Source organism: Colias croceus, chromosome 22 (assembly GCF_905220415.1).
Source record: "Colias croceus chromosome 22, ilColCroc2.1".
Lineage (NCBI taxonomy): Eukaryota > Metazoa > Arthropoda > Insecta > Lepidoptera > Pieridae > Colias > Colias croceus.
This window is the reverse complement of record NC_059558.1, coordinates 2,258,729-2,269,384: the sequence shown is the minus strand read 5'-3', so window position 1 is coordinate 2,269,384 and position 10,656 is coordinate 2,258,729. Positions and strand designations below refer to the sequence as shown.

Sequence of the window (10,656 nt, the reverse complement as noted above, 5' to 3'; positions counted from 1 at the left end):
ATGAAGGAATACACCACAAATAATAATCATTTAATTTCTACATTTACTATTTTAATTATATTGGCGTTACCAAATGCTGTTGTTGAAATTCTTTACATTCTTATCGATACTGCAATTAAATTTGTCTTATTCGCAAATGGATATTTTTTCAATCCTTGGCTAGAACTTATTCATCGAATAACGTAAGACTAATTTCAAAAATATATTCTAATTGTCCGTGTTTGACAGTTACAGGTGACATTTTAAAATGTTCGTGTAATAATTTATTGGACGGATAAATTTTAACCAAGGATTGAAAAATCGGCGCTAATTGTTTTCACTGTATTTGAAACTTTGATATCAATAGCTAGTCTCTTTAATTATCAAAGAGAAAGATCCGTCCAATCAAATTTACCATTTATACATCAAGAACGCCTGATCTGAATTTGATGTTCGAATTACCTATAGATAATACAATCAAAACTTTATGAGGCGGCATAATTTCGCTCGTTCTATTTATTTCTTGAGATTCAATACATTTTTACTAGCAATCTGAATGCCTATAAAGTTCAGTCACATAGTATATTTCTAGCAGTCACTATATTCTAAAATTATTCATTTTATACGCGCATTTATATAATTCAGTCAATCAATTCAATCATACCTCTACCAAACAGGTCCGTCACTTAGAATCTAGATATATCTTCGTTCTGCGCTGCTAATTCCCTCTTCTCCTTTTTGGTTCTCAAATCGTCATAAATTTCATCCAATGGTCTAGTTTTGGTCTCCGGTACACTAACAATCACATACAATGCGGTCAGTAAGCACATAGCACCAAATATGTAGAAGGGAACCTTTACACCAATTGCTCCGGCCAGAAGCTTGAAGAATAAGACTTGGAAGAAGTCTATGAGCGATGCGAAGGCCATGGACGTTGCTAGCACTGTCCCACGATACTGAAAGATAAGTTTACATGAAATTAGAATAATAAATGCTATCAAAAATCCTGTAAGAAAGCCAAGCCAAGTCGGTATGTAATACCAAGTCGGTTAATGTATTTTGTCCCTATAGTTATTCCGTAAATTATTATAATATCAATATTAAAAATCTTAACGTTTTAAATCAACAGATAGATAACAGATTCTTAGCAGTTCATTTATTAAAAGATGAAAGCGTAATTGGGAGAGTTACGAGGGATAGAAAGAAAAAAGTTACTACGGACTATGAGTATTATAAAATTTATTACCAGTAGTGGTTGTTGGATAAGATTAGCTTTCTTAAGAATTTCCATTTTATCTATAAAATTGACAAAAAACTAATGACGCATCGATCTACACTCACAGATAATGTGGCCTTCTATTGATAAAAGAATATTAAAAATCGGTTCAGTAGATTCAGAGATTACCCAATACAACGTCACAAATTTATAAATTTTAATATTATTATGTCTCTGTCCGATTTAAGAAATATATTTGGTTCATATTCCAAAAAAGAAGTATTTAATAAGAAATACATATATTATATACCTTAAAAGAAAAGATTTCACCCGTTATAACGGTACCGAGAGGCAGCAATCCAGCTGAATCGCAAAAGATGCAAATACATAACGTGGTCACTGGGATCCAGGATGGTGCGTCGATGTTATGGTCCTTGAGAACGAACCAGGACGCCAGCAGGCACATGCTTAACCCTGATATGATGCAGGTTATGAAAAGGAGAGGCTGAAAAAAAACTTAAGGGTACAAAGAGGAAAATGAAATAAATAAATCCATACTAATATTATAAATGCGAAAGTAACTCTGTCTGTCTGTCTGTCTGTTACTCAATCTTTTTGAAATTTGCATGAAATGTGGTATAGAGATATTTTGAAACCCGAGAAAGGACATAGGATAGTTTTTATCCCGGAAATCCTACGGGAACGGGCTTTTCTTTGAAAACGCGGGCGAAGCCGCGGGCGGAAAGCTAGTTTGAAATAAATTTGAAATTTGAATTTGAAAAGGAAAATGAAAATTTTAAGTAACACGATCACGATGACACTGATTTTTCTGGAAGACGAGTGTTAATAAATTTATCTTGCATGTTTCGTTTCAACACTTATCATTAATACGTTTATAATAGATCTATAAGAATATAACAAATTAGGATTATTTTCTTAGTGTGAACGAAGAACTTGGTTTCAAATTGACTTTGTATTATGGTGTATCGCTACCTATACCAAGGACGATTAGATCAATAAGTTGATCTATCCAAAAATCTTTTACAGTCAAATACATTCACTTATTATCAAACTTACTGTATTTTCTTGTATATTCCTGTTATTGAAGGTGCAGTAGACCATATTGTATTCAATTGTAAGCTATGTAAAATAATATAGACTGTATCCTTTGTTGGAAAATCATAAATATAAATAAATAAATAAATACTCACTCTTCTCCCACATTTCTCCACAAGGCTAGACGCAAGGATCGATCCCAAACATTGCACAGAACCAAGCATCATTGCCTGTTGATTGGGATTCAACACCAGTTTAGTTCCCGAAGCTGCTTCTTGGAAGATGTTTCCAGCGAAATTGATAACTGGTACAGCTCCACAGACCTCTCGTGCTAGAGCCGCCATCATGGCTATTTGAAATGCTCTGAAGAGAATGCGATCGGTCACTGAAAAGTATTGATTCTATAACCTAGGTACAGTGGTGGTTTGAGATTAGACGAGCGTGTAGTAAGTAAATTGATTTTTTGAAAGGAAACTTCTATAACGGGGTGGAAAAAAATTAAGTGATTTTTCATTACGCGTGACATTTTTCCGTTACGCGCCATCTTTTTCTTATCCCTACCACGCGTGATTCGACGTATTTCTGTAAAGTTGGATATAGTAAATTATTTTTTTGAAAAATAAGGTCATAGAGAAGTTTCACTTCTATAGTATACGCACACATTTTTTTAAATTGTCTGCGTATAACACCACTACTGCTCGAACGGTGAAGGAAACATGGTGAGAAAACCGACATGTCGAAGAATGCTTGGCGAGCGTGGTGGATTAAGGCCTGTTTCCTCATAAGTGAACCAGTGGGAACGTATATGGGATGATGGTGATGATTGATAAAGACATTTGTAAATATGTTGTTTTTAGTAAAATGTACAAATAAATAGTTCCGAGTAAAGAACTAACTTTCTAACAATACAGGAAGTATGATATCAAATACCTACAAAATAAATTCTGATAGCATAGAAAATTCAATTTTGATATTTACCTAACGTACCTACCGCCCAAATACTTGTAAATTAAGTACGTGTATTAATTCTGTTACAAATAGCAATAATACAAAATCGATTTAAAATATAATTAATGTTTCTAATCAGACATTCTTCACTTTCCAATTACATGTCACTACAATTACTGACTAGCTACTCCTTTTATTATGTTTGCATATTCATTGATATCGATATAAAATATAGTAATACAATAGTATTACTATGATACACTACAGTATTATCTGTGGCACTAATTGTTATTGGAGCCACTAATTATTATTAGTGCCACAGATAATACTATACTAGTTAGTACTTACAAATTGTCTTTATTGGCGATTCATTATTAGATATTTCGTCACTTTTCTGTTCTGCCTTAATCAATTCAATTTCTTGTTGTATTGTATCATCCACTACTGATTGTCTTCTTAACCAAAGAATTACTTTTTGAGCTTCCTAAAAATCATATCAGCCGTTATATTATCGCTTGGAGCTACAGGTAATATGGCTTTAATAGGTAATATTATAAGGTGCGATTTTTTCCTTATAAGCAAGTTTTTAAATCAGAAATTTAAAAAACGTCAGTGTGCATAAAATTGTTCGCAATCTATCAATTTTCTTAATGCTAATAAATATATACACTATACAGTATGTCGTCTGACCTGTTAGATACAGGCAAGATACCATTATATTAAATGCAATTACATTGTAATTATATTTTTTTTCTGTTGCCGTTTGCACTTAGAATTAATGTTATAGGCAATAAACCAAAAGAGTCACAACATTATAATGTATTCGTCCAAAAATTGATAAAACCTATTGTATTTTTTCTACAAATTTTGCAAGAATTGCACGTTAGTATGTATTTAGTTTTTACGCTACTATTTACTCCTTATTACTAAATACTTTTGATATTATAATAGATATGTCGTACCTCAATTCTTCCAGTCTTCACAAGGTACGATGGAGATTCTGGCAAAGACAAACAGAGCAGAAATCCAACAAGAGATATCGTTACACACACTGAAAGTATTGTAGTATAGCTCAGCAAGTCTCCTATGACGTAGCTAAACAAACTACCACTGGTGTAGAAAAGAGCAGGCTGAAAATAAATCAATTATTAATGTAAACATTAATAATATAACACCACACATTAAATTTCTCTAAAAGGCCTCTGCGTGTTGGAGCTTTGTCCCCACGCCACGTAAGCCTTCCAAAGAACCGGGTACTTTCCTTATGATGGTACCCGAGTATTATGGAATTGAGATTTAGCAATAATGTATGGAGTTTTTGAAATGAAACTTCTATAGCGCATTTAGAGTAAAATTGAAATGGATTAAGGCGACGATTTTGGTATATTTGAATCTTGCCAAAGAAGTTTCACTTCTGTCACGTGTGTAAAACAAGTTGTATGCACAGGCTTCTCACGGGTTAGTATAAGCGGTATAAGTGGTATAAGCGGTATACGTGGTATAAGCGGTATACGTGGTATAAGCGGTATAAGGAGTATAATTGGTATACGCGGTATAAGCGGTATACGTGGTATAAGCGTTATAAGCGGTATAAGCGGTATAAGCGGTATAAGTGGTATACGCGGTATACGTGGTATAAGCGGTATAAGCGGTATAAGTGGTATACGCGGTATAAGTGGTATAAGTATATACCACTTCAAAACTTCACTTCAAAATTTTATCGCTTATTATTCTTATCCTTGCGGAGACGAACAAAAATCATTCAAATCGGTTCGGCCGTTCTTGAGTTAAAAGGTGTAATAAGACTTTCTTTTCTTTACTTATTATTTATTTACATATAAATATGTACATAATATTATAGATACCACAATTTGTAAATATTTTGGAATATACCTTTTCCAAGGTTCTATTTTCTAGGTCATGTTATATGGAAAATTTTACCACAGCACCTATTTAAACAATTTTATTTATAAACAATTTCGAAATAGCTTCAGAGTTCATTCATAAGGGTTTACATTATTATAATAGTATAGTAAAAATTTAAAACGATAGTACGGCCGTGTTGATTTTTTGCTCGTTCTGGAGAACCAGATTTATGCTACAATTTATATTGGGTAAAATCATAATAAAACTGGCAAAACTGATTCCAACGTAAAAAAAAAAAACGCTAGCATAATAACAAAATATGATAAAACAATAACTACTAATGATACATACAAAGCATCCCAATACTCCTCTGACGTTGTTCTCACTGATCTCCTTGATGTAGACGGGACAGGTGACGAAGGATACCGCCATCATCACACCAATCAAACTTCGGGCGATGATGAAGGCATAGAAGCTGGTGGAGCATAGCTTGAGGATCCAGATACCCTTTATAGAAAGAGATAATAGTTTATTTCCTAAAGTGTATTCGATCAACTATAACCTATTGAACATTGTACTGAAAGCTAGGTTAGTAACATCATCAGAAAACTGCAGAATATTCGATATTCTCATAGGTATATCAATCCATAATTATTATTATACTTACCGAGACATTATTTAATAATTTCACTCAACATGTACTATAAAAAATTTCTTAAAAATAACAATACAAGTAAAATACTTACAGATCCAACAACAGCAGAGAAAAGTAATGTGATTTTTCTCCCATATTTATCACTTGTGAACGCTAACAAATAGTAAAGAGGAACGGACACCAGATATGGGATAGACGCCATCCAGGATATCTGAGAAAAAAAAGCTATATTTTGATGATTTACTTATTAATTATTTAGAAGTGTAGCATCTCCATGTCATAAGGCGACGATTTGGGTATCTTTGAATCTTGTATTACGAAGTTTCACTTCTGACACGTGTGCACACAGGCTCTTTTTTAAGCTATTTCCATATGCTATTAAGGTATTTAAGCTATGTTTATGCCAATTTGAATGGGTAGAAGTATTCTTCATAAACCAAAGAAGCCTAAAGATCGGACTAACAAAGTTATAAAATAGGCTAATAGGCTTATATCCAGACAAAACAAGCGCGATATGAACGCGAGGAATGACGTGTGCAAGGTAGTTTTAAACTTTTTGAGCAATGAAAGACATTTCACAGCTTCGCAACACATTCTCGCACTACACAATATTTTCCTCGCACATCTCATGGTGGAAAAGCACCATTAGGATAAACCATTACGTTTGCTAGCTAATATGATAAAATAAAAGGAGTATATAAGCTATACCTCAATATCAGTGAGTGGTTCTCCTCTTGGTGAGTCCTTTGATTGCAATAACAGGGCCATAGGCGACATCCAGCCCAAACTGTTTCCATAGCTGAATACTGGGAGACATACTGTGAATAAATACGTAACGTGTTTGTTATAATAAACATAGTATGTTAAGAAGTTAAGAACATATATATATATAAATACATGTATGTACTATGTAAATATCACTGTCCTGTATTATGTTGTTTACTTTATTATTGTTTTTCGTTTATGTAAACTTCCTGTTTCCTTTTTGTGGTCTATTTTTGAGTCTCACTTGCACATTAAACCATCTTTTAACAAATATGTTTTATTGTTCAAAGAATGTAATTGTAATTGAATTCATTTATATGTAAATGTACTCTTTCTTTCTTTCTAATTGTAAAAGCTATCATATCGTTATCTTGATGGTTTTTTATTAGTGAGTACCTACTAGAGTATATATATTGAAAAACACGTTAATATAAACTAACATTATATACTATAAACCTGAAGAGTTTGTTTGTTTGTTTGTTTGAGCGCGCTAATTTTACTGGTCCGATTCGAAAAATTCTTTCGGTGTTAGATAGCCCATTTATCGAGGAAGGATATATCAAGACCAACAGGAGCGGAGCAATGCGGGTGAAACCACAGGGAACAGCTAGTTTCTTGATAAAGTTCTAAAAACACGAGTAACAATTTAACATTGGATTCGTAATTGAGTGCATAAAAAATCGCATTAGGTACTTTTTATACAATAAGATGAAAAAACCCGCCACTTTTTAGAATACTATTAAAGATATTTTGAAATTATTTGAACAACAAACAACAACAACAAACAACAAACAACAACAACAAACAACAACAACAACAATAACAATTATTTATTGATATGGGTTAAGTCATATCTATACTAATATTATAAAGCTGAAGAGTTTGTTTGTTTGTTTGTAAAACCACGCTACCTACTTAAAAATAATGGACATCGGCTGTCAATGCTTTACTTTGAAAAATTGTAGACGCTAAACTTCCCGTAAATAATCTCTGAACATATTTTTTTGTTAATCTATACTAATATTATAAAGCTGAAGAATTTGTTTGTTTGTTTGTTTGAACGCGCTAATCTCAGGAACTACTGGTCCGATTTGAAAAATTGTTTCGGTGTTAAATAACTAAGCCCATTTATATGCTAGGCTATAGGCTATATATCATCACGCTAAGACCAACAGGAGCGGAGCAATGCGGGTGAAACCTCGGGGAACAGCTAGTTTGGGTATATAATGTAATTTGAGTATTAGTAATACAATATTAATTATGGAAATACAATATCATTAGAATCAATAGGATTTTTCTCTGGTTTTCAATTACGTTTTAAAACTGTATGTATTCACGTGATAATTAAATGTCTGACCCTTAAAGTAGATGCGGTAGCTATCAGATAATAAGGTAATTTACATATAAAACAGATATTGTAATTCTAAAATAATAAAAAAACGACGACAATTTAAGCTACAAGTACTACTTACAATTATTTTTATCATCAGAGACAGTAATTCTTTAAATATTGGTTCTTTATACAAATCTATACTTAATATTACAAAGCTGAAGAGTTTGTTTGTTTGAACGCGCTAATCTCAGGAACTACTGGTCTGATTTGAAAAATTCTTTCGGTGTTAGATAGCCCATTTATCGAGGAAGGCTATAGGCTATATCACAGTATTACAATATTAAATATGGTAATACTGTGGCTATATATCATCACGCTAGCTACGACCAACAGGAGTGGAGCTAGTGAGCAGAAGAGTTTATCTAGACAAGTGATAACTGCGTTAAAAACAACCGACTTCAAACTTGCACTTGCAACATTTACAAATACAGACAAAAATGCTCATAAAAGAAAAACTACTGGGTCTATCCGAATAAAATTTTTATGGAACCAATTCGACACCATCCCGCATCGAACTTGAAGTCGGTTAAAAAGCGAGTTTTTCAGTTTTTTTTTTGCCTTTACGTATTTAAAACCAATATTAACTTCAAATTTGAAATTGATGATATTTTCTATTGTAACAGCAATTCAACTCAGATATTCAATCTATCGTAATTTTGTTCTTTCGAATTAATTATCGTTAAAAGTCATTAACATAATTTTAATTACGAAAAAAAGATGAAATTTGACGAATTCTTAATTATTGTATAAAAATACATATTAAATTGTTTTATTATAAGTATTTTATGGCATTAATATAAATCTAGTACCCATAATATATAACATACTAGCTGCACTTCGCGGTTTCACCCGCGTGGCTCCGCTCTTGTTGAAAGAATTTTTCAAATCGGACCAGTAGTTCTTGAGATTAGCGCGTTCAAACAAACAAACTCTTCTTTATAGTATTAGTATAGATTAGGCCTGTATTAAGTAGTTTAAGGGGGAAATGGGCCTCCTGATATTTAGTGGTCACCACCGCACCTATAAACACTTGTAAGTTGTAACACTGGTGGTTTTACCAAATATTGCTTTTTCTTGTGTCTTAAACAGAAATAGAAAAAACACGTGCGGCACTCGGGGACTGCCGCGGTTGCGCTATTGCATGCTATTCCTTCAAGCCACACCTCCGCCCGTCCCCGTGGGGAGCGTGAGGTTTTTGCGTTACGGAATTTCTCGATTCGGTCCCCGCGCTCAAGGCCCGCGATAGAAGCTATGCAATAGCTTAAAATTACAAAAAAGTAGTTTATACCTTGATATGTATTATAATTACATAATTATACATCGAGCGTTGTATTATATTACTAGCACTAGGTATGCACTTGGGAATGATTATTGATCCATCACAGACAGACGTTAGATATATTTTTTTTTGTATAGCTACTTATAGGTATAAAACAATTTGTGTTTGTTATTTAAGACCAAAAAGCGACGACGCGGACGACGCGGTTGGCGCAGTGGTAAAGTACTGCCTACTGAGCCGACGGTCCCGGGTTCGATCCCCGGTCAGGGCAAATATTTGTGTGATGAACTCATTTATTTGTTCTTGGGTCTGGGTGTTATTATCTATATATGTATTTATTAAATATTATATTTATCGTCGCCTAGTACCCACAACACAAGCCTTAATTGAGCTTACTGTGGGACTAGGTCGATTTGTGTAATAATGTCCTATAATATAAAAAAAAGACCAAAAAGCGCTTCTGAAAGTCTAGTTATATGTTTAATTATTAATTATTGTTTAGGATAATCATTAATTATTAGTTTGAAATACACAAGTGTGCACAATTTCAATTCGATACACATTAGGTATATTGTTTTCCTTCATAATGTGTATATTAAATGTAAATAATTTGTTTAATTAGAGAAACATGTGTTTCAAAATACTAAAGGTTCATAATATTATCCTTACTATAAATATTATACATAATTAATTGCAATACTACTATGTTAATGTGAAAGTAACTTGGTTTAGATTTGGATGAAAGGTACAGAGATAGCTTGAGGAGTGAGAAAGGACGTAGGATAGATTTTATCCCGGAAATTCCGCTGGAACGGGAACGAGGTATACGGTAGTTCAATAATTCATGTATTAGGAAAAATTAATGTCTGTTTTATAATGTATAAAATCGTGGTATAATAAATAATAATTCAGATGGTCAACGTCGAAAAAAATAAAAATTATCTATGTTTACGACTCACTTTCAAACTCATGTAGGTTCATTTTGTTACAAGACTGAATAGTAATGAAAATAATTGCGTCTCTTTTAAGTATTATTGTTAATATTGATTTGTTTCCGTAGGTTGATGATAACATCTATCTTATTGTATTAATATCTAACTACTTCTACCTACTCAACCCGACAATACAGATTCTAATATTTTAAGATCTAGACTTTTAATACGATAACATTCAGAAAAACTGCATCTAATTCCATGCAAATTGCAATAGTAATAACGTTATAAACAAAAATAAAAACAGTCGTTGTGGACTTGTTTGTGGCTATTGGCTCTCATTAAAATATATTGATGGCAATTAGTTTTCTTAAATACCTTTAATGAACGGTCCATCAGCCCGAAATAACTTCACTATTTACATAGATAAATAAATAATATTGTTTTTTATAGATACTCACGCGTTACAGCACATAATATTTGATTGATTTTACTTCGAAATGACAATAACCATTTCATATTCACGACTTCACAACACGACACAATCGTTACGACTACATAAAAAAC

At 32.7% G+C, this 10,656-nt stretch overlaps 1 protein-coding gene across 1 annotated transcript; it reads right to left on the bottom strand.

The window, feature by feature from the left end:
* Nucleotides 1–665: 665 nt before the first annotated feature.
* Nucleotides 666–10,656, bottom strand: LOC123701950 (facilitated trehalose transporter Tret1-like). Its single transcript, XM_045649585.1, has 10 exons — nucleotides 10,551–10,656; nucleotides 6,429–6,538; nucleotides 5,812–5,931; nucleotides 5,417–5,572; nucleotides 4,162–4,329; nucleotides 3,548–3,683; nucleotides 2,407–2,636; nucleotides 1,493–1,700; nucleotides 1,226–1,275; nucleotides 666–935 (listed from the first exon to the last, which is right to left on the bottom strand). The coding sequence occupies exons 1-10, from the start codon at nucleotides 10,606–10,608 to the stop codon at nucleotides 666–668; spliced, it is 1,506 nt and encodes a 501-aa protein (XP_045505541.1). The 5' UTR covers nucleotides 10,609–10,656.

What these genes read in the sequence shown, in the direction of transcription:
- LOC123701950 (XM_045649585.1), bottom strand. Translation starts at nt 10,608, where the DNA reads ATGAAATGGTTATTGTCATTTCGAAGTAAAATCAATCAAATATTATGT. An exon ending in GAGGAGTATTGGGATGCTTT is followed by an intron (nt 4,330 to 5,416) that starts GTATGTATCATT and finishes ATTTATTTTCAG; the next exon opens with CCTGCTCTTTTCTACACCAG. An exon ending in TTTTAAGGTATATAATATAT is followed by an intron (nt 1,276 to 1,492) that starts GTATTTCTTATT and finishes TCAATTTTATAG; the next exon opens with ATAAAATGGAAATTCTTAAG.